Below are 24,289 nucleotides of genomic sequence, written 5' to 3'. Positions count from 1 at the left end.
TTTGCAGGGTGCTTTTCGCGGGGAATAAATAAATAGGCGTGCCTCGTCATACGCGGGGTAACGAACTGATGGTGAGTTGGTCAGTAAGAGTTTCACGGTGACCGTACTGCGAAGCGGGTCTCGCGCTGTAACAGCGCCGTGACGCTGGCGGCGGCGGCTGCAGAATGCTTTCGGTTGGAGGAGACCTCAAAGCCCACCCAGCCCTACGGGCAGGGCTGCCCCCCGCCGTCTCGGCTGGCCCAGGGCCCGTCCAACCCGGCCCCGAGCGCCTGCTGGAACGAGGCACCGCAGATCCCGGCGGCCGTGCCAGCGCCTCGCCGTCCCGTGACGGCAGCAACGGCCGCGAGGGGAGGTCGCCGCTCGCTCGCCATCTCGCGCGGCCTCGAGGGGCGGACGGCAACGGCACCGCGTCGCGCTGCGGGAGAGAGGCCGGACTTCGCGTGTACGCCGCGCCATGGCCCTGCAGGTGAGCGGGAGGGACGGCGGCTCATCGGTCTTCGTGGCCGTGACCTCCCGGCACGGGAGTCCGCTTTGGGCTCAGAGCAGCGCGTTACCCGTGCGCAGCCCGCTGGGCGCTCTCCCCGGGCACTGTAACTGCGGTGGGAGGAGACGCGCCGCTCAGGTGCGCTCGCTCTGTTAGGATGGGTTCGCTGTTAGCGGCTGGCACGGGACGGGGAAGCGCCGAGCCCAGGTATGCGTGTGTGTGTGGGAAGCGTGCATTCCTAAGGGAGTTTTTAGGGTGTGCGCATCTTTGGAGTGCTGCGCTTGAAGTGGCGTTTCGGTAGGAAAGCTGCTGCCTCCACGCGTCAGCGGCTGCCGAAGGAACCGAACCACCTTCGTTGCTGCCTTCCAGCGCTCTGCGGCACGTGTCACTGCCCGCCTCGCCCGTGCCAGGACGGGTTTGGCTGCTGTTCTCTGTGGGGTTTTCCGTTCTCCCTTTCGCTTTAAGATTCTCCAGCCCTTTATCCTGCCTCAGCTCGCTGTGTGTGTGTGTGTGTGTGTGTGTGTGTGTGTGTGTGTGTGTGTGAGAGGCCCCGACGCGGGGCGCGTTGGCAGAGCTCAGCGCTGTGAGCTGCGGCTCCGAGGGGCGGCACAGAGGGCTCGTTGTTCCTTCTGAGCCCGCTCCTTCCGTGGGCCGGGGCTGTCAAGTCCCGAGCGGAACGCCAGTTTTTGTTTCATCGGCGGTCGTTGTAGTTTGCTGTATTCTGCCTTGAATTCCGGCTAGAAGATAAACGCGTTAGCCCCGATATGTAAGAATTGAGCCGTGCATCGCTGTTAGAAAGACCTTATAGATGCTTTCTACCCATTACCACTTTGATAAACAGCTGCCACCCGCATCCCTTACAGTCACTGACTCAGTCTGTGTGGAAACGAGGGCAGCGTGAGCAGTGTTTTAGCAGGAGGGCTCTGAAACATCTGAGTTTTGCAAACTGAGGATGAAGAGTTCATTCCGGCTTCTTTCTTTGTGTGTATCAGACTGTTATCACATGTAGTGATAATAATTTCTGCATTTATCTTTAATGCGTGTGTGTAAATCTATGTCTGCATATGTAATATGCAGATATATATGCACATATATAATCTATATGTGCACTTCTGCTTTTGATTTGGGGAGTGAGAGGGAAATTCGATCAGCTCATGATTAAAGGATATTATATTTTACAGGCTAAGCATGTTGTGTAAGCAAGCAAATCCTAAGCAAAATCCGTGCACAAAGATTGGATTGAGGGAGATGAAGAAAAGAATGTTTGTCATTGAAATTTCATTTCCATGCACTTATTGTTGACAAAGATGTGCATTGCATATTTTTGAAACAATGGCTTGTGATATTTCATATAGATCCAAATAGAATAAAAGTATAGAAAAATAAGAAGCTAATAATGGCATCCTTATTGTGGGTTGTTTTTCTTGTTTAGTTTTTCTTTTGTCTGTACAAGTCTAATGCTTCTAGCTCATTCTTTTTGTGATGATAGTTCAGAAAACTACTCTGCATAAAGGAGGTTTCCACCAACTTAAATAGTCCTTCTATCTCTGCCCTGGCAGGGCTTTATACACAGCAGTGGCCACAGTGTAAAGATGAAGATAAAACTTATGTAATCTTCAGTCAGTTGTGGCAACTTGATTGTGTATTGATACTGATGCCAGTTCTTCTTGCTGGTGACCGAGCACGAGTGCTGCTGTTGTTTGTACTTGTATGAGTAAAACAAAAAGGGTCAGGTATGTCGCGTCTACTGGTGTTGGGATTAAGAATGAAATACTTGTTTTACAGTGGAGTGGTTCACTTGTGAGGGACCTACAAGACCAACGAGTCCCCCTGCCTGACCTCTGCAAGGCTAGCCAAAACCTTAGGCCTTGAATGCATGAGTTCTGACCCCGTGCTGCCATAGGTTTATTAAAGGCTTTATTAAACCTTTTCATGGGAAAATCCTAGACTTACCACTAAACGTATGAGTAATAGAAACCATATAATGAACTACCGTGCTTGCTATAATGAATATTTTAAGCACACCCCTTCAGAGGCAGACTAATACTTTATGTATTCCTCTTGCATTAGGCTGACTTCGATGGAGCTGCAGAAGATGTTAAAAAATTGAAAACAAGACCAACTGATGAAGAACTGAAAGAACTCTATGGATTCTACAAACAAGCTACTGTTGGAGACATTAATATTGGTATTTCTGTTCCCATATATACATCCAATTTAGCCCGTATCTTGAAAACAAGAAAATGTGTTATAAATCTGCTTGATAATTAATGAAGGTATACATTTATTTTGGCAGAATGTCCAGGAATGTTAGATATGAAAGGCAAAGCCAAATGGGAGGCGTGGAACCTGAAAAGAGGTATTACAGCAATTAAATTTATCTCATGTAATAACTTCAACAGGATGGCAAATAAGAAAAGATAATGACTCCTTTTCTTTGCAGGTATGTCGAAGGAGGATGCCATGAACGCCTATATTTCTAAAGCAAAAGCACTGATAGAAAAATATGGGATTTAGAATACTCAGACATCACACTCTGAGTCTTCTCAGTGATGAAGGAAGTAACTCTGCAGAGGAGAACGCAGTACTAACTGGTTATTGTGAAATCTAACAGTAAGATCATTTACGCGTGAGCCACCACAGCGCGAAAGGTGTTCACATGCATACTGTGTTTTTAGACTGTATCTTACTCTAATTAAATCTGAGCCTATCAAATAAATGCTTCTGTAAGAGTTGTGGGTTTTGGTTTGTTTGGTTTTTTTTTTGGTATAAAATCATATTTAGCATTTCTACAGTGCACACAAGTTCTTAAGGTAAAATAACTTATAATAGCTGTCACTTTTGGCAGCTGATGTTGAATAAAGTGAAGGGTTTATGCATGTGCTGGATGAGAAGAGAGAGAAAAAATGAAAAGTGTTTTATTTTTAAGATACAAAGCTAGAGTTTATTTTCAAAAATCAGAACAACTCTTTAAACCCTTTTAAAGAATTATGGTGAAGATCTTCTGGAGGAACAGAGTAACTTTTAGGCATAACAGTGCAATTCAGCAGAAAGAATGACTTAATTATTAAGTGCTGTAGACTTGCACTTGCTATTAAAATAGAGGGAAATACTCATAAAGCAGCATTTTCTATGCACTTGGTTATGTGTTTTATCAAGAAAATTTCATTTGAAGGTTCCAGCAGATAAAAGTGACCTCCAGGAAGACTGTAAATGGAAGTATCTCCTCTGGTTATATTGAGCCAGGCTGAAAAAGATATTTAAAGGGTCAGAAATGTCAACTATTCTGGTTATCTTATGAAACCACTTCAAAATTATTTAGTAATTGCTTTAAATCCCTCATCAACAGCTTTCTCTGTATTTCATTGTATCTCTGTTTTATTTAAGAAGGTGGTAAAAGACCCCGGAGAACTCTGTTCATGAAATGATTTGCTACAGCAGGGAAATGCCTAACCAGAAAAGGAAGATACTTAAGCAAAGTACCTTCGGCATCATGCACTGTTTCTTCAGAGCCATCAAAGCAGGTGACATCACAAGAGAAGATGGTTTTTCTTTCTGCCTTCTCGAAACTGTGAACATAAAAAAGTTTCATTACCATAAGTTTCTCTCTCCTAAGATACCTTTGGGTTTTGGGTTTTGCCTCTATATACAGAATAGCTATTTTTTGCTACTCAAAAACAACATAAACTTTATGGGTTAAATTGTGCAGAACATCAAGAAGTGGAATTACTGTGTTTGTGAGATTCTTAAGTCCTTACACTGCTGCACTTACATCTCAAGTTTTAAAGAAAAAATGACTCAACAGTTAAGAAAAAAGAGCTTTAACCTGCAATGAAAATTCTCTTTGACAATAAAATGTATGCTTTCTGCTTATATTGAAGTTCTGATATTTCAGGGCCTTATCAGTGTCAGGTGCCTAGGGCCAAAACAGGTCTTTCACTTTGCCAGGGTGAGAAACTTTAACTATCCACAACTAGGTAAGCTAGCTGTAGAATAGTAGGTGGCATGGAAGTTTCCTCTCTGTTCCTAGAAGAAAGGGATTCTTTGCTTCTGGTTAGGTTAGCGGTCTTTGGATCAGAAGGCTGAACAACAGGATCCTGAAGCATGACTAGCTTCAAGTTCTACCATGACATAATCAGTACTGTAATAATAGTTGTGGTGGTTTCATAAGCAGTGTTTTCATTTATGGCAGAAAAAGTAGACATAAAGATACACTAAAGAGAAAGCTATATTTACTGGTTCATATTTTTTAATAGCAGAAACCAGAGCAAATTGCAGAGGAATAAATAAAAAAAAAACTACTTGAAAGAATCAGGAAGAATGAAAGCTGTAAAATATAAATGTCATACAAAGTTGTAAAACTTACGAGTATGTCTGAAGAATGCTAACATCTTTTCTTACAGTAAGTATCAAGTGTTTCTTGATGTCCTCATTTTTCAGAAACTCAGAAGGAGTTCCTCCTAAGAATTTGACATGTTCAAGAATGTCTTCATCCTTTGCTTCGTTTACTTTTCCCATCAGAAGAAATGCTTCAGACTGTGAGCACCAGACAAAAGATCAGGTGTTGTGTATAATACGCACAGTATTAAATAGTACACCATAGTATACACCACTTTAAATAATATTTTCACTAAGAATTGTTTTAGTGAAAAACTGGGAAGATGCTCTATTACCAGTACTCAGTGGCTGATCAGTTTAACATTTGCAGAGAATGCTTCTTAGAGAGGGTTAGGAGACAGTGTTTGCTAACTGATGGTAAGTGAGAAAAACACTGAGAATTTCAGACACGTAGCAATGAATTTGATTTTGACTCTCGCTATTGGAATGTAAGGAATAAAACAGTGAAGAAAAGCCTAACTAGTGGGCACGGTGCCCACTGATGTACTGCTGGAGTGACCTAGAGGTTATGGAAAGTTTCAGGACTCATAATTACTTCTATGAAGCACTAGCTCATGCTCAAGCATGCTTGTTAACAAGTCTCAGAAAGAGAAGAATGGAAGCAGCAAAGAGCAGCTGAACACAGGAGGGCTGGGAAAAAGCCCAGTTGCTGTTATTTTACTGAGAAAGAGCAGGAGAACCAGCAGAACAACCAGAAAATCAGAAGCAGGGGGTACTGAAGGTAAATTAAGAAAGTAAAAAAGGATTAAAAGGAGAAAAAAAATAAACGGCAAATGCGCTGAGGGCTGGTGTGGGAGGCTGATAAAAAAACTGGGGTAAGACAGTTATTTCATGTTACAAAGGAGTGTAACTTTGTGTTTTGTTTTGTTTTGTTTTTAATACTCTGAAGCCAAAGGCCATAGTAAATAATAGAGTATTGAGAAGATCAAGGAGATTGCTCTCTCTAGGTTAAAGTTAGCTGTGGTAAATATTCCACTGAAATTCTCCATCCACCTCAGAATTAATATCCTCAAAAAAATCGGAACATTTTTCTGATGTGGCCTGAAGCTTGCTTTGTTTTAAAGCACTTGACATATACAATACTGTAAAAGGATACCACAGGTGTTTTACTTGTGCTGGCTAATATTCTGTTCTCCTTTGCACTGGTAATGATTTTGTAACTTACATGTGGGGCATATACCCCTGATAAAAAAAGATGGATCGGCTCTAGTCCATGCTTTTCTTTCAAGTGTACTGCAACTGCATAGCTGATGTAAGCTCCAAAACTGCAGCAAAAAGAGAAAGTAATAAAAGTATAAGTAAAATCTGGAAAACATTAACATAACTTGAACATTAGTGCTAACTGGCTATCTTTAACAATGACAGAAATTGTAAATACAGTGAATTTTATGGTTCTGAAATTATGACAAATTATAGTGAAAGTAACTAATTCACACAAGATGCATTTCAATACATGCTGGTTTTACAAATCAGGCTTTTGTTGCCTACATTTATTGTAGTAGTTTCCCATATTTACAGTAAAGAGAGTTATGTTGAGGAATTGAAACTGAGTGATCTTCAGAACATGTTTGTTTAATGATTGGTTCACCTCATGCATTCATTAAGGAGTAAATGTTGACACAAATATTAACACTAAACAACTGGAATGTATTAGTGTAAAAAGAAATCACAGCACTGCCATTTTCAGAAGACATTGTATCCAAAGTCATTTAAAAGTAATGTGAAATAAATACACAGTCTTTGTGATCAGCAGCATCTTTTAGCACAGCTTGACAAAACCTTTGCAGGAATGTATTTGCCAATGGTTTTTGCCAAGAGGGTTGAATGACTATACAAAGCTAAAGTGTTCCTTCACCAGGGTGTCTGAAAATGTATGTAACGTCACCTGTGACCAAAGAAGGCGAATGGTTTTTCTTGCAGATCTTTCAGCAAAGCACTGGTTATTTCATTAATGACAGCTGTCATGTCCTTTGCAAAAGGCTCCTTAGCGCGACTTTCTCTTCCAGGAAGCCTTACAACTGACACTACAGAAGAGACGGAGGAAGAGACGGAAAAGAATTGCAGTCATTTCAAGTGCAAACAGTAAAGTCATTTTCATTCAGTTTTCTCATCGGTTCTGAAAATATGCAGGTTATGTAAACTAATCCTTTTATGGTTGGTACATTGTGTTTGCTATTCCTACTGTTATCATTTAATCCTGTCATTAACGACAGATCGAGTCTCCATCCCCTCCTTTACTCACAAATGTTCCCTCTCCCATTGTAGTAATCTATAAAAGCCTCGAGTCAGAAATTCACTTAAAATGATAACAGGCTCAGCAGAGATAACGATCTCAGCAGAGGTTTTAAAGCAATTTTATTGCAGTGAGTACTAATAACAATGAAAAATCCACCAATTTCACTAAAAGAATAAAGAATATTCTTTCAAGGGCGGCATTACAAAGTTAACCAACTATCAGAATCATGCAGTCCCTGTGTTCCCCTTGGAAGTCTCTTTGGGGCTGTGCACGGTAAAATGAAGAATCATCACATAATCTTTATGATGAGCACAGTATGTCTTTTTATTACATTCCTTTCAAAAATTTGGAGTTTTCTCTCACTGCTTAAAGAAAATAAGGAATTAATAGATAGGTAAGAATGTTGGCTTCCTGAATTTCTGAAAGTAACGGGTAAGACACAAAGTATTTTACAAGAGATAGAATAAGCTACTGCATAGTACCATAGATAGTGGTACAAAAATGTTCATGTTTTTTATCTTTTTTTTAAGACAACTAAAGCATCTGAAAGAGCATGCTGCTTTCTCCCTTTATCCGTCAGGATCTGCAGTTGTTCCTAGGCCATCTCCTTAGTAACTTTGTTGAAAGCTTTTCCTTCTGAACAAAAGCCTTTCCTTTTTTCAGTTTTTACTTCTTTTAATTTCTAGGAAAGGTAGATGTGACTTATGCAACAATTTGCAGGAAGCATGCAAGCAATTCGAGGAGCAGTACAACTGCAATGGCAATGGCCTCCATAAATGCTAAATACTTCCTCTTTTGGGAGGTCTGGGATGAGGCCTTGGTTCCTCTTCGAATAGTTCAGCATTGGATCATTTTAGCACTGATACAGCCTGGCAGCAATTGCTTCACGCTGTAACTAAATGTAATGTCACTGTTATAAATCCATTGTTTAAACTTAAAATCTGATAACAAGGAGTGCAGAATGATGCAAATGCTCTGGATAAATGAAATTAATTATGTGCAGCCTCCCAGTGTTAAAAAGTACTTCTTAGCTCTTCATAAGGCTTCTATAAGGCACCACTGATGCCTTGTTTTAACACAGTTAACAATATGCAACTGTGTTGCTGCTTCTGAATATACCAGCAGTTTGTGAGGCAGCAAGCATACTACATGGTCTCCAGAAATTTAGCTCCGAGGATGTAACTTTTTAATTTAGTCAAGTATAAGGTACAAGGTGGTACAGAAGCTTAGCAAACCCATAATCCTAATGGAAATGTGAATTCCTAGTGGAATTCCTTTGTAGATATAAGGTCCACTGGAAAAAAGATTGCAGTGCTCTCAAGAACGTGATATTCTGTCTAAAAAAAATGTGGTAACTACAATTCAGACTGCCCAGCTTTGTTAACTTCTGCTTTAACTGCACAAATGACCAACCTTCAATTGAGCTGCTAAAGAGTTTGCCCCATTGAGCAAAGTGAGAAGTTCCACCTCCAGCCCAGGGAAAGCAAATCAGCCTACAGAGAGCATTTGGCCTTTTATATGGACGAACAATCGCCTTCTCCATGCCTGGGAAAAAATAAAAGTAACCAGTATGAAAACATCCCATTGTTCTAAAGCAAATCTCTTCAGTTAAAGGAAAATTAAACTGCATTAAGTTTAATTTATAACAGTGGGCTAATATTCTCTATCATCAGAGCTGCTTGCGCTGTGACAACAGTCAGTTAGATATGAGATAATCTTCATGCAACAATGAAAACCAGTTTTATAGAACCAGTTTTATAGAATGCTTTTATAGAGGTGATGGAATAGCATTGGGCAACACCTTTGGCAGTATTTTCTTCTATTTGAGTCATTGGCCACAAGGAATATCGCAAGCAGCAAAAGAAATTGATCTGGGGTTTCGAGTTGGCTCTTCAAAAACACAGGCTTTTAGAAGATATCCCAAAATATAAGATCCATCTGAAGACATAGAAAACACAATGATCACATAGTTCAGTATTCTGTCTATAAAAGCAGTGACAATGGACCTCCATGGAACAGCTGGATGCAGTTTCTTTATATACAGAAAACATCTATGAAATTTCTCATTTATGTACTTATCCAGTCTCCCCTTACATCCACATAGTCAGCATCCACAACACCCTTTTGCAATGAGTTGTAGTGTCCATTGCATGAAGAATGATTTCTATTCTGAATCTGACTCCTACAACTTCTTTTGATGCCCTCAAGTAGCCACATAAGGATTGCAAATGGGAATCCCTCCGAATCTCCGCTAAGCATTTCTGAAATCTTCTGTCACATTCTCTCAACCCTCATTCAGCTTCCAGAATGAAAAAGCCTGGCTTGCTTTAGTAATCTTCATATGGCAGTGCTTCTGCATTCATGGCTATGATCATTGCCCTTTTCTGTTTTCTCATTTTGTTGTACCCTTTTTGAGATGATGGAATTACCAGAACCACGCTTAGCTGTAGCGTAGCAGCTTTAGTGCTTCTGGTTACTGACAGACAGAAGTAGCACTGACGCAAGATCTGTAACTACTCTGTTCTTTTTACTGAGAGGAGAAACAGGATCAAAGAGGCCAGCTGCATTGTTCTTAAGTCTTTTCTATCAGAAGAGTTATTCTCAACCATTCTTCTTCTTTCTTGACTTTATTATTGAAGGTTAGGTTGGTGGACATGAGCACAGAGGTGACATCCCACTGCTTACTGCATACCAGGCTCTGTTCCCCCAAACAGAAATACCAGGCACAGATAAATTGCTTAGAAGTGACAGTGAAACAGAATTTGTAGAAAATCTGCAACCATTGAAATAAACTCACAGGTTCCTGTTAAAAAGACTGTAAAACTAATAGGAGATAAATATAAGCAGCTTAAAAAAGAGCAACATTTCCAAGATGCTTAAAGTCATCACAGGTTATTACTTCTCACTCTGAATACAGCTTGGTATATGTAAGAGTGGATGACTGTTCATAAAATAAACCTATATGCTTATATGTAGTCTTTTTTACCTGCTTACGAAAGTATGAGAAGTGCAACCGGATCAGAGTAGGCAGCAATTCTCGCCAATTTTAATGCAAACAAGAAAGAAGAAAATCTATTGTGATGCTGCTGTAGCTAAAGATTTTTGGGCATGTTTAAATTAACATTTATTAAGAATCATTTCAAAGAAACTCTAAGAAAAGCAAGCCAAGCAAACTTGGATCAAAAGTTAACTGGCAAAAGATGTGTCTCAAAGTCAGTGAGGTATGGAGGAACCACCACAGCAGAAGCCATAATTCCTTAGGTAGATTCACAAGCATCAGTACCACCAGTCCCATTTACATATTCCTCACAAAGACAGAAACAAACATTTTGGAAGTCTTTTAACTTGGCAGACAAGAATAGAAAAATCTTTTCAAACCGATTCTAAAGATGACAGAAAAATAGCAGGCATGAGAAAGAAGCACATTTAGCCGAGTCCTTAAACTATTTCATGATACATTACCAGTCACTGAGAATCTTTCACGCTTTCTACTCATACAGGTTTATCCCGTTATTGTCCAACTTACCTTAGAAGCAAAGTACCTGAAAAATCACCAATGCAAGTGCCAAGAAATGACAGCCCAAGGGCTGAATCAGTGCTCTGTAACGAGAAGAAAGAATCAAACTTTATGTATCAGCAGATGTGAGGTGAAGCCAGTCGTGCAGGTGAGGAAGGAATATGATTCAGGTGGAAGAGTCGCTCGCTTTATGTCTTTTCTGAAGGGGAGGAGTCTATGCATAGAAAAAAGGCAGGGACTGAAGCACAGAACATCCCCAAAAAAGACTGGGACATCTGGGCGTGGCATCAAGCGGTGTAAGAAGGGTGTCCACATCGATCCCAGCAATTTAAGCAGCATAGGTTAGCACACCAATGACAGCATGGAAGCTGTAGCAATTTTACTACTGGCAGTCCACAACCTAGATGAAAAAAAAAGCCTTTGCAAAGCAACCAAGAAAAGCCAGCCGTTTAGGAAAACTATGTTCAGATTTACAGTGCTCACACCACTGCTGGGCAATTTTGTAAAGGGCTGAAGATGTGAACGTCGTTGTCTGATTTAAATAAAACCCTACATTTGTTTACTGGGGCAGTTATAATTTCAACAAGCTGGAAACATGAACACACTGGTTACATGTGATGGTTTTGTGTCATCTCCCAAGTTGTGCATCTGAAGATGCTATCAGCAACCTAAAAATCCCAGTGTATTTTGTAACTGCATTTGTAGCACTAGGAATATTGCCATCTTTTTTCTTCTTTTTAGTATTGCTCTAACAAAAATAACAGCAATAGTAATAAAGTAAGGATATTCCAAAGCATTGGCCAAAACTAACAGACCAGAGTGCCAAAGTGTGTTGTGATCCTTAACTTAAGATACATCAGTTGGATTACTCTGTAGTTTTCACATTATTGCTGCTACTGCTGCCCAGAGAGCAGTGGGTGCCCCAGCCCTGGAGGTGCTCAAGGCCGGGTTGGATGGGGCCCTGGGCAGCCTGAGCTGGTGGGGGGCAACCCTGCCCATGGCAGGGCAGTGGGACTGCATGGGCTTTAGGGTCCCTTCCAACCCAAGACCTTCTGTGATTCTGTCACTATCATTATTCTCCATGTTTCCATATCTCTCTAGGAGACTGAGAAATGTGTGGTGTTGGTTGAAAAGTGCACTTGCTGGCCCAGCGAGTCAGCTGGGCTTCCCCAGGTGAGGTCTGCAGCCTTCCATTCACTGCTGATTTCCTGCTGTCCTGGGAACTCTCAATCAGGACAAAAGACCTCATGCAAACGATAACAAGAAAGCCTTCCCCATCCCTCCTCTCCCAGCTGCAGCCGTTTCCATGGGAACAGGCATGGGGAAGGCAGGGCTTGGCAGTGAATGCTAATCACAGGCTCTGCAAACTTCCAGATGGCCAAAGTCAGAATGCCAACAGCCGCTAAGGTTCTTTCATAGCACGTCTGTGTCGCAATTAATATGAAGTAAGATGCGGCACACCTATGTTTGGAAGGTGCACAATTTAAAGCAGCTTATAGTGGCTGACTAGTCCTGACCTGTGCTGTTATGCCCAACAGGGCTCCTCCACATGATGCTAACAGACGCATCTGCTTATAACTTACCATTTATAATAAAGCTCCTGATGTGCTATATTTACTCCAACCTCACATGGTGGCAATTATCAAATCAGACACATAACATTGATGTCCTGAAAGCCGGCTGTTAAAACATCAGGTCCAGCAATGTTGCTCCTAGAGTAATAAAATATTACTGGAAATGACTGTTTTCTAACTAAGGTTGAAAATAAAATATGTTAAGAATAAGATTCTGAAAGCACAGCATTAAACAAGTAGCATGACGTTTCCTTAAGAATAGTGAATTACAAGTTGTAAGTTCTGGTTGGTTTTGTTTACCTTCTAACTTTTTCTCTCAGTATCAAAGAATGTTCATTTTTCAAACAAAAATTGGTGAATTAACATTTTCACAAATGAAGTATTTCCAACAGATGCTACTCTCAACCAAAATTATTTTTCACTTTCATCTTCATCCCTAAGAACAAGGTCTTTACAGAACCAAATTTGCCAACTGCAGAAGTCCAGAATTTCCTCCTCCTTAAAGATTTCTTAGCTGCTGCTCTATTGGCAATTTTCAGTCTCTTTTGTGCAACAACAGGAACACAAAGGGACCTAGCAGTAGGTCACGAAGACTGTGAGTGAAACACTTACCAGGCAACTGGCAAGTATGATTCTATCAGAAATAATGATGAAAGCAAGCATATTTTTTATGCACTACTTACAATTCTGGAAGCCAAACAATGTAATCTTTGTCTAGGAGTAAAACCATTGCTGGAGCAGTTGCAATTCACTAAAAGTAATTTAACATGTCTCATTTTGAAAGCTAAAATCAGCACATACAGATCTCTGCAGTAAAGCAAAAAAGGAGCACTGTTTCTTGGTTGCACACGTAAGATTTGAAGAACTAAATCATGTATGTTGCTTTATAAAGGTTGGCTCTTATTATAGCCCATTGTAAAATACATTGGATTATGTGTACTGCAAGCCATTTAATTTGCTTTCTCCTCTGTAAATCATCGCTTACTGTCAATAATTATTATTTTAACGAACCTTTGCCATTTTAGCATCTTTACTACAACTATGCATTACTTTGTGGTCACTATTCTTCAAAGGATAAACTTAAATCTTTCCCTTTTAGGAGTATTCATGGAGAGACATGTAATTAAGCAGTTCTCATTCTACCTGAAGGAAGAGCTGCAGTAAGCCTCCTCTCTAGGGCAGTCTTGAGACAATCTTAAATAAATGAAAAATGTCCCTTTATTGCTTTTAAGTATGCAGAAGTAAATATGGACTGAACAGCAGAATTTACAAAATGGAAGACTTCAGAGATGTATTAGAGACTGGGAAAGATGAGTGCCACCAGGTAGAGTACTGAATAATCTCACCTGGAATTCTGCCTATCATACTGGTCAGCCTCTTCAATAAAGGTAACTTCAAGCTGGATTAGATAGCTAGAATACAGAGCTTATGGAAGAGAAGTGAGGGCACTTTGAATAACGAGTACAGACTGTCCATGAATTTAACCATAACTAGAAATAGGATTTTAACCCATCACATTCTGAAATAGCTTTCCAAACAAGAGCAGAAAAACTAGCTGTGTTAAGATGGCAATTCAGGTTATTAAAGTGGTTGTATAACGTGGGTGAACCCTTTCGGTACCACACTGCTATTAGCTTGATGAAAGAATGCATCTGCAGACAAGGAAAGAAAGCCAGCTACTGCAATGCTGAAAGAACAGTTCTGCTAACAGAGGGCCAGTTTACTTTAACAAATACAAAGCCCTTTTCATTACTGTACTCAGTATGTAGTGTATGCAATAAAGTCAGACCACTAAAGCCTGGTAACTAAGAAAGAAAATAAAATAAAGGTGTATTAAAAATAGAGAAAACAGGAAATCTGGAGGGACTAGGACTCATAGAAAAGCTGACTTTTCAGCCTTGCACAGGATTATTATGTGTAGAAGTTACATTAAAAATGTTCAGTCTGTATACAGGACTGACTATGGAAAATATAACGAAATGAAATAGATGCAGTCTGGGTACAGACTGGGTACAGTGACAGTGATGGAAATACGGATAGGTGATGATGGCAGCAACTGATGATGTGTTGATGGTTGTACTAGATGATCTTACTGGTCTTTTCCAAACTTAATGATTCCACATGCTGTTGTCTCAGATGCATCACACATCTTCAAAAGCAAATTTGGGTCTTCAGTATTGGAAAACTAGTTAACAGCTTGGGGACAAACCTTATTCTATAGAAATGTTTTCAATCAGTAAAGAAAACTAAAAGTTCAAGGCAGGGATCCAAACATTATCCACTTCTTTGAAGATCAAGATATAAAAACTGACTGCAGCGCTTCCAGGAAGCAATAATAAATGAGAGAAAAGTTACCAAGTGCTACAAGCTATTAAGACAATGCAAACTGTCAGTAAGAAAGCTACTCTTAGTGTTCTGCTCCTTGTAAATAAAAATAAATAGTAGTCCTATAAACACCACAGTTATCCTCAGTGCAAAAAAAAAAAAAAAAGGGAAAACATATTTGGCACTGTAAACTCCATTCCATTCATAAGAAAAGATAGAGACATTTTTCAAGAACTCAGCGTGAACCTGAAGTCAGAAAAAGGGTGTTTCCTTTAGGTACAACCTGTGACACTCCTGAAAAATTTTTCAAATCTTTCAGTAGATACCTCAGGGTTTGAATGATATACACACCAGTTTGAGGGCTGAAGTGCTCCACTGTAAACTGAGTAGCATTTTAGAAAGAAGGAGATTGAATGAGAAATGCAGTCAACTGCCAAGAATCCAGAAACTCCCAAAAAGCATCAAAGGCAACATTTCAGGGTGGACAGAAATAAACTGAAGCAGAAGAAGCCTACGAACATCTAAACCAGGGATTACAACTGTACCCTGAAAACTTCCCCTAAGGGCAATCAAAGAAATGCATGAATAAAGGAAATCACTGACAGAGATGACCTAAGAATGAAAAAGAAGGCAGACCTGATGTGAATCCTTAAAAAATCATAAGCAAGACATTAGGTCTAATGTACAGTAAACAAATGAAGCAACTAAAGTTACATGGAAGGACTTACAGAAGATACCCAGAAGTTGTACCACAAGTCTCTGATAAAATAGTCCTTCCAGACATGCAAAGCTGAGCCTCATACAAAAAAAGAACCTACTGCACACCCTAGAAGGTAGTAATTCCATCACTACATGGAGCAAATATGCAATCTGATAACAAATCATTAGGAAATGGCATGAGGAAACCATTGCTGAACGCTCTCAGGCATGCTAATAGCATGAAAGTTCTTCTATAAGAGGATAAAAAATTTCTGATAGAAGTGTATTTATCAGGACCTTAAACTTGTCTTAGCAAAGTGTACATGTGTAGGCTGCTAACCTTCCACGGCATAGCACCACAGGCTCTGTAGAACTGGTGTTAACAAACATTTGCAACATAGTCATGCTTACTTCTGGAGATTCTAAGAAAGCCAGGAAACTCCATAGTGCTACAGCAGCAAAACTGTTAGTATTGCAAGTATAATCAAAGAAATGCCTATTGCACTTTCCTAAGAAATAATTGATAAATTGTGAAGGATGGGATTTTGTCTAAAGTGGGCACAACAGTGACAGTAGTAGATAAAAGAATAAATATACAACAATAGATATGTGCAGTGAAATAAGGAATATCTCAGCTGGTCAGGAAAAGATGCATAGCTGAGAGCACAGACTACATTTATTGACAACAAAAATCAACCAAGAGCCTGGGAAAAGGTCATGATATATACATTCACTTTTAACGCAGAAGCTACCTCACCAAAGCAGATGACAGCTTCAGCTTCTGGACACTGGAGTGCAGAATCAAATCACAGAATTGGTTGAGGACCTTCAAAAGTCATCTGATCCAACTCTCCTGCAATGAACAGGGACATGTACAGTTAGGTCGGGGTGCTCAGAGCCCCATCCAGCCTCACCTTGAATGTCGCCATCACTCTGGGCAACCTGTACCAATGCCTCATCACCATTGTTGTAAAAAACTTTTTTCTTATACCCAAATCTAAATTCCCCCTTTTAGTTTGAAACCATTTCCATTTGTTCAATCACAGCAGACCCTGCTAAAGTGTCCCCTGCTTTCTCACAGATCCCCTTTAGATACTGAAAGGTCACTCTAAGCTCTCTCCAGAGCCTTCTCTTTTCCAGGCTGAACAGCCCCACCTCTCTCAGCCTGTCCTCATAGGGGAGGTATTCCATCCCTTGGATCATTTTTGTGGTCCTCCTCTGGATGCACTCCAGCAGGTCCACATCTCTCCACATCTAGATACAGTACCCCAGGTGAGGTCTCACAGTGCAGAGTAGAGAGGCAGGAACCACCCTGCTGCCCAGTGCCAAGATCATAGACATTTGGTGCATAGGCACAACAAACAACAAATTCTGCAGTGTACCAAATTGTAGTACATCGGCTAACTTGAAGAAACTATTCATTGTCGGCCAACAGGCTTGATAAAGGTTAAAATAAGTCATAATAGATTGTTGTTTCTTTTTTTATAGCCTAAGGATATATACTCTACGTAAGGATTATCAAGGAAAAAATCATTGATGACAAATTGACATCCCTTGATAATTTGTTGATAGAGGAGAAAAGAAACATAATTATCAACATATATAATCAGGACAACAAATATTCATTTGGCAAGGAAAGCATCATGCCCGGACTGGATGTTAACTACAAAATGAATGCAAGACCAGGGGGGAAACAAGACCTTGCATGCCGAGCAGTAAAAGAAGCAGAATTTGAAATGAAATGGGATGGTGGCAAGAGCCATGGCACAACTACAGCCTCAGTTAATTCCCAGCCTTTTGGACCAGTAGTTCAGCAAACTCTTGCATTACAGATAAGGAAGAAATACAGGCATTTCATTGGAAATTGAAAGAAGAAATACAAATTTGAAGAAAGTGCTTAAAAAAAACCTCAGCCAAACAATAAAAAGTATGTACGTGGCTTGAATACTAACTGCACCCACTTACTTAAGAAAATTAATTTTCTCCTAATGTCAGTTAGCATACAGTGCATGAGCAATCTCACAACAAATAAAACATAAATACTGACTGAGCAGCACAATTACCATCTGCAGTGGGTGGCCACTAGAGTTAACTGAGCACAATGTAGACAGCGATAGCTTATGACTGTCTCCACCTTCCTTTAGGCAGTGTTGTTGCACCTATCACTCACAAACAGAATGAATGAGAGCATATGTGCTGAGGGGCTTGTGCTAAGAACTTGGGATATTTTTTCCTTGATATCTGATGCATTTTTCTTTGAAAAAGGTTGTTTATTCAGGTGTTACTTTCATTACCAGTTGCTGTTAGGATTACTGCTCCATGGCACCACCTACAGCTTTCCCAGTATCACAAAAAGTCTTCACTGCCCACTTCTAGCTCTGATGCATGTAAACCAGCCATATGAGTCAAAAGGAGAACTGGGTAAAAAAATATTTACACAAAGTAATGAATGCTGTAGGCATAAATCCACAGATGTTTTCTCCTCAAATTTAACTTGATCTTGATCAGAAGTAATCCTGCCCTTCCCAGCTTCCCGAAGTATAGTTTTCTATCCCAATTTTTCTGTCAACACTAACAACAACACTAACACAACAAGTAGAGCAGCTTATCAAGCTGAGAACTAATACTTACTTTGTAGGTTAGTTTTCAGATAAATCAGTCAGCAGATCCCATACAATTTCATCATCCTCCTGCTGATAAGAGGAAAGGGACAAGAATTCATAACATTTTTTGCAAAGTGACCTACTTAAGCCAGCTGGCAAGATGCACACTGAGATTACATACACATTCCCAAAATTTGGATGTAGAAGACAGATCTGTGGTAACCTAATGGAGTCATTTGCCTTTAAGAATTATTTTACAACTCTTAATTAAAAGAAAAGACAAAAACAACAACAACAAAATGAAGAAAAAAACAACCCTGCAGAGTCTGTATTGCTGGTTACAAGACACCTTCAGTTGATCTCATTGTAATTCAGGAAAAAAAAAATAGCCACACATAATAAAGAATTATTACATGAACAGATGATCTTTTGGGGCATACATTCAACTGAATCTGAACTTATGTGAACTCTAGGCAGTTCTAGTTAGGGAAGGCAGGAGTTCTAAAAAAATCATAGCTTATTTCTAAGTTGTCTTTATCTTTCAAGTGCTCCCATCTTTCAGCCTTTTATCTAAGATCCGAGTTAGATTGTTGCACTGACGACGGAATCATAGAATTGTTTTAGCTGGAAGGAATCTTTAAGATCATCCAGTTCCAATCTCCCTGCTACAGGCAGGGACACCTCCCTCTAGACCATGCTTCTCACAGCCCCATCCAGCCTGGCCTTGAATGCCTCCAGGTACAGGGCACCCACAACCTTGCTGAGCATCCTGCTCCAGTGTCTCACCACACTCACAGTAAAGAATTTCTTCCTAATACCTAGTCTAAATCTACCCTCTTCCACTTTAAAACCATTTCCCCTCATCCTGTCACTATCTGCCCTTATAAAAAGTCCCTCCCTAGCTTTTCCATAGGCTCCCTTTGGGTACTGGAAGGCCACTGTAAGGTCCCCCTGGAGCCTTCTCTTTTCCTCACAGAGGAGGCTCAGAGTGCTCCAGCCCTCTGATAATCTCTGTGGCCCTCCTCTGGACCCTCTCCAACAGCTCCACGTCCTTCTTGTGTTGGAGGTCCCAGAACTGGACACAGTACTCCAGGTGGGGGTCTCACGAGAGCAGAGTAGAGGGGCAGAATCACCTCCTTTGACCTGCTGGTCACACTTCTCTTGATGTAAGCCAGGTTACAGCTGGTCTTTTGGGCTGCAAGCTGACTCATGCTGAGTCTTTCATAAACTGACACCCCCAAATCCTTCTCCTCAGGGTTGCTCTCAAGCCATTCTCCACCCAGCCTGTATTTATTGCCCCATCCCAGGTGCAGACCTTGCATTTGGAAAGCTTGAACTTCATGAGGTTGGAATGGGCCCACCTCTCAGGAATGTCCAGGTACTTCTGGATGGCATCCCTTCCCTCTACAGAGTCAACTGCACCAAGGTATTATGATATATAAAAATTCCTCTGTACAATCAAGACTTTCCTGGATTGTACCTTTTCTTAACCACACATTTTAAATTTGGTATATGATCCGATCAATTAAAGGCAGCCAAAATATGCTTGAGATAGTTCACAGTCAAAAATATATTTTTTTAATTTTTATTATTTTACTTTTTATGGAGCTATTGGCAAAGAAATGATTCAGTGTGAAAAAAAGTATGAATTTTGTTTTCAGAAAATATTCCCTAGAGAAGTGTATATTCCATTACTCTCTCTACATTTAGAATACATTAAAAATCCTAGTTGTATAAAAAGCAGTATAAAAGATGAAAAGAGCAGGCAGATAAATCAAAGAATAATTTAGGCTGGAAGAAATCTCTACAGATCATATAGTCCAAAACCCCCAAACAACCAGGGCCATCTTTGAAGTCTGACTCAATTTTAAAGCTAGGTGAGTTTGGAGCCATATCTAGCTGAGTTCTGAATATCTCCAAGGACAGAGATTCCACAGTCTCCCTGGGTAACCCAGTTCCAGAGCGTGACCAGGCCCACAGTGAAGGTAATTTTCGTCTCATTTTTCTTTCCCCTGTTGCAGTTCATGTATTTTGGTGCCTGTGCTTTTGCTGGGTACCCCCAGAGAAGAGCATACCACTTCCTTCTTTGTACCTTTCCATAAAAGAGGTGAAGGTATTAATTAAATCCCCATTTAGCATTCTCAGCCTCTGTTTGCACATCATCCATTCTGGCCACAATGGCAGCAGCCCCTGTCAGATTCCTTTCAGGATGTCAATAGCTTTCTTGTACAGAGGATTCCAAAATGAATACAGATGTGGTCTTGCAGCACATTTAGCAGCACATTTAAAATGGACATTTTACATTATTTTTTAATCACACTTTTGAGACACAGGCTTTTCAGAGAATGACGATGTTTTACATTTGTTCTACTCATCATCTTATAGCAAGTGGACAAATACCAACTAAAAAATACAGTGGAAAGCATATGAACCAACAAAACACTTGCACTTACCTAGCACTAAGACAAACAAAGAAATAGATCCAACAGTCCCACAGCTTTATACATAACTACACCTGACATAGGCTTGTTCATATACATCATTCACATCATTTTTAATAAAATTTAAAACATGTATTTTCCAAGGCACTTACGCTTTTTAGACAACAATAGTCATGGGAAGAAATGTCCAATTGTGAGAACGCACTCTGTAACGTGTATAATAATATCCATTACAGGATTTGTAGGACTATCCCTAGAAGTTTTTCCACTCGGGCAAAACCAGTGGTATGCTGCTGCACACAGGAGACAGCAAAGTGATTAAACTTCAGGACAAAATCTGTAGGAAACCACATATCAGTAGCTCCTGAGCTCAGGAAACCTGGAAAACTAAGACAAGATCTTAATCTTTCATCTTTACACCTATACATTATAAGAGAAAACTATGCATATCCTCAAATTTTTGATGCATTGGTCACATTTTTCCCAGCACGTTATCTCTCTGAGCTACACTTTTAGCAGACTGTATCTAAACAGGTTAATTAGTTACTAACATCCTAAAACTGATAGCAAAAAATACACATACCTCTTTACCAACTGAAATTCTTTTCCCCAGAAAGCCATCTGTCATTACCTAGTCTTGAAAAAATATATGAAAGTATACTCTGACCTGTGGAAGACTTGGAGCTGATGTGCTCACAGCATAGCTAACACAGACCTTCATAGAATTTATTGGTGAATTGAACATACCAATGCAATTCTAGTAGGTCACTGATCCTAGCTACTTTCTTATGTGCTAGACAACAAGTAGCTGCTTTACCAGTAATTGCAGGAAGCAAAAGGCGATTGAGCAAAGTGACTCAGAGAAAGGAGGGTACTGAGATTGGCAATGGGAAGCCATTTTGGCAGCAAAGGTGTATAACAGTAGGGAAGCAGCCAGAAGGTGCTACTGCTGCAGATGAAGCACCATACATAGAAGGAAAGAAATTAGGGAACAAAGTCCTGCTCAGATAAGCCATGAGTCTTAAGATATTACAGAAGTGATGAAATTTTATTCTGAGTGCAGCAGGCTATGTCACAGAAAATATTTTAAAATTGATTGCAGTGTCACAGAATATCCTGAGTTGGAAGGGACCCATAAGGATCACTGAGTCCAGAGTCCAACTCTTGGCTCTGCACAGGACCAATCAAAAATCAGACCGCATGACTAAGATTCTTGTCTAGACGCTTGAACTCCAGCAGCTCGGTGTCATGACCACTTCCTTGGGGAGCCTGTTCCAGCACCTGACTACCCCCTGGTGAAGGACATTTTTCTGATATACAATCTGACGTGTCCTGACGCAGCTCCATGCCATTCCCTTGGCCCCGTCGCTGCCACAGAGAGCAGAGCTCAGCGCTGCCCCTCTGCTCCCTGTGTGAAGCTGCAGCCGCCATCAGGCCTCCCCTCCACTCCTCTGCCCTGGGCTGAGCAAACTCAGGGACCTCAGTTGCCCCTCATACATCTTCCCCTCCAGACACTCAACATCTTTGTAGCCCTCCTTTAGACACTTCTAATACCTTTATGTCCTTTCTGACTGTGGCACCCCAGTATTCAAAGGGAAGCCACACGAAAGCAGGGCAATGACTTCCTTTGACCAGCTCATCCCGTGCTTAGGTCCCACGATCCCGAAATTCTGCCAGTGACACCAGCCTTGGAGCCATGTAATGACCTCTTGGGTCTTCCTGTTCCTTTTAATATTGATCATCCCTGCTACTGGAAGGATAGAGGAAAAAACTACCTGTGCACCAGTCCTTTAGGCAATCTTCCAAAGTCCTAAAGTCCTTTTTGACCACCCTTGGACTTCTCTTAGCTATCTCATAACTGCCAAAATGAGAAAAACAACAATGGGTAATAATCAGAGGGCTGAACCAGCCAAGTGATTTTTCTAGTGATGTCTCTTAGCTGGACTCTACAGAAGCAGCAGACTTCCCTATGAGTTTAATCTGGGCAGCGATCCTCAGTTCCCCTCAGATGGGAGTCCCTTATAACAGTAGCTCTTCTATTCCTGATGAAGATTGCTGTGACATAGGGGTAGGCTGACTTGCCCCAGGTGACCCCTCCAACCTGGATGGACCTTCATCCACATTGTACACCTGGTGTGTAGGGGCACCTGGGAAAGTGACATAGGCAGGGAGAGGGCTAATCTGTCACACCAGGTAGAAACCTGCTTCCATTCCTCCGTCTCTTAGATATCCTCCTTTCTGCTGGTGGCATGAGAGTAGGGTAACCCTTGTTTCTTGTGTTATGACTGGGTAATGACTCTGCCTCAGGGGTGGACGGTAGAGTATGACTCCACCAATCAAATCCTTCTCTGATTTCCTGAAGCTCCTCAGCCTGCCCACCTTCTCTGAAAGCTCTGCGACCAGGTTGAGCAGTTCTTCAACCTGAACAGATCTTCCACAGGTGTACTGTCATGGTTTTATACTGCTGCTGCTTTCAGGCACTGTCTGAAGACTCGGGCACATCCTGCATCTCAAAACTCAGATGGCTGTATGTTTCCTCAGGAACACCCATCTGGGTGGCTGCATCGCTTCCTGTGGCTGGAGAGGCCACATGAGACTCAGAGGACAAGGCTTTTTGCCCACTGGATACCATGGCAGATCTTGTGAACAGGTCACAATCACTGTTGGAAACCACAGAGACTGGTGCCCAGTGATGCTAAAGCCATGAAGAAAGCAAAGAAAGGGGATATGGTTCCTTTTACAACATTTTCTGTCTTTAATATCTCTAGATATGAACAGTTTTAGATTATGATCCTCTTCTGAGGATAAGCACAAGAGTAGGATTAAGCAGCAATTTAGCAGATGAACAACTCATTTTTTCCCAATTTGCTTTCACAGTGTCCATGCTAGGTGTGCTCCTGTGTAAGTACAATATTGAGGAACAACACAGAAAACAAAATTCTCCTTGTTTTCATCACTACAGTCTAAACAGAATATTAGCATATCTTGCTGTTATCTAAAATGCGTGGATGGAAAATTTTTGGCTAGGCCCCAACTCAAATAACAGCACAGCAATACCCATTGCTACAACTAAAGGCTTTAAGGCAGCATTTCAAAAATTTGCCATTTGGGATTCAGTTTATGAAACAGTGGTCTCTCTTATTTCACAATTACTAATGCTTCACGGCAAGAATGATCAAGAGATAGTATAATTACCAAGGATTGCAAAAATCACACGCAATGTTTTCTATCACATGCTGACTTTGCCATGTTCCAAGCTCAATTCTCAACTGTGAAGTGAAATCTTAAGTAAGCCTTAAGTTTGCTTAAAAATAACTGTTGCATACTGCAAAACTTCTTAAATTGTTTTGTTTTATTTTGTTTTGAAGAATGAGATTACATCTCCTGCCTCTTGAATGACGCAGATAGCCTAACATGCACCTCAGCCTCCTATCCGCAATAGCAATGTCACATCCAACAGCTTTTTATAAATCACTGAGAGGCGTTCCTTGAGGCCTCAAGGTCTCAGCAGCTCTTCCAGGCAGTGATGTCCCCCAAGGACAAAGGCGTGGTACACCTGTGTTGAGCCATGGCTACCCGCTGCACATTGCTCACCTCTACATATGGGTAGCAGCGGCACTTCTGGAGGTGCCAAAGGGCAGTCCTGCAGGTGACTTAAGGCAGAAAGCTCATTAACCGTAGCCAAGTAGGATTGGGAGGCCTTGTGTTGCTTGCTTGAGCCATAAGCGTAGCGCAGCGCTTGCTTCCAGGAGCGAGGGCTGCTCTTACTCCCACTCTTAGCCTTGCTGTCCGTTCACATTCACCCTCCTCTTCTGCAGAGCTGCTCATCGCACCGCTACCCCAAAGGCTCCTCCGCACTCTCCCTGGCTGACCACTCACCCACGGCAGCGGAACCCCGGAGGACCGGCCTGAGCTCCTTACAGGTCCCACAGCCCCGAGCGTAGCCCACGGGGGATCTCAGGAGACGACCACACACGGCCCCCCGAGGCACACCGCCGGGACCGCTCACGCA

The 24,289-nt window shown here is 41.1% G+C and overlaps 2 protein-coding genes across 4 annotated transcripts; one reads left to right on the top strand and one right to left on the bottom strand.

Moving 5' to 3' along the window:
- The first annotated feature begins 363 nt into the window (after positions 1–363).
- ACBD7 (acyl-CoA binding domain containing 7) lies at positions 364–3,216 on the top strand. The gene is made up of 4 exons (XM_042889315.1): positions 364–466; positions 2,555–2,672; positions 2,781–2,843; positions 2,928–3,216. The coding sequence occupies exons 1-4, from the start codon at positions 455–457 to the stop codon at positions 2,999–3,001; spliced, it is 267 nt and encodes an 88-aa protein (XP_042745249.1). The 5' UTR covers positions 364–454; the 3' UTR covers positions 3,002–3,216.
- A 280-nt stretch (positions 3,217–3,496) lies between these two features.
- On the bottom strand, positions 3,497–24,286 carry OLAH (oleoyl-ACP hydrolase). 3 transcript variants are annotated; one of them, XM_042889312.1, is made up of 11 exons: positions 23,872–24,286; positions 17,865–17,926; positions 15,991–16,086; positions 12,219–12,347; positions 10,645–10,718; positions 8,532–8,663; positions 6,768–6,906; positions 6,048–6,147; positions 4,851–5,020; positions 3,968–4,053; positions 3,497–3,731 (listed from the first exon to the last, which is right to left on the bottom strand). In XM_042889312.1, the coding sequence occupies exons 6-11, from the start codon at positions 8,659–8,661 to the stop codon at positions 3,598–3,600; spliced, it is 759 nt and encodes a 252-aa protein (XP_042745246.1). In that variant the 5' UTR covers positions 8,662–8,663; positions 10,645–10,718; positions 12,219–12,347; positions 15,991–16,086; positions 17,865–17,926; positions 23,872–24,286; the 3' UTR covers positions 3,497–3,597. The 3 variants fall into 3 exon arrangements, with proteins under 3 accessions (XP_042745246.1, XP_042745248.1, XP_042745247.1); XM_042889314.1 differs by lacking the exon at positions 12,219–12,347 and having other exon boundaries at positions 15,986–16,086; XM_042889313.1 differs by lacking the exon at positions 12,219–12,347.
- Between the last annotated feature and the right edge of the window lie 3 nt (positions 24,287–24,289).

This window comes from Lagopus leucura, unplaced genomic scaffold, assembly GCF_019238085.1.
Source record: "Lagopus leucura isolate 7727_CA_CO unplaced genomic scaffold, USGS_WTPT01 Super-Scaffold_100157, whole genome shotgun sequence".
Lineage (NCBI taxonomy): Eukaryota > Metazoa > Chordata > Aves > Galliformes > Phasianidae > Lagopus > Lagopus leucura.
The sequence above is the reverse complement of the archived record's forward strand: the minus strand, read 5'-3'. Positions and strand labels throughout refer to the sequence as shown.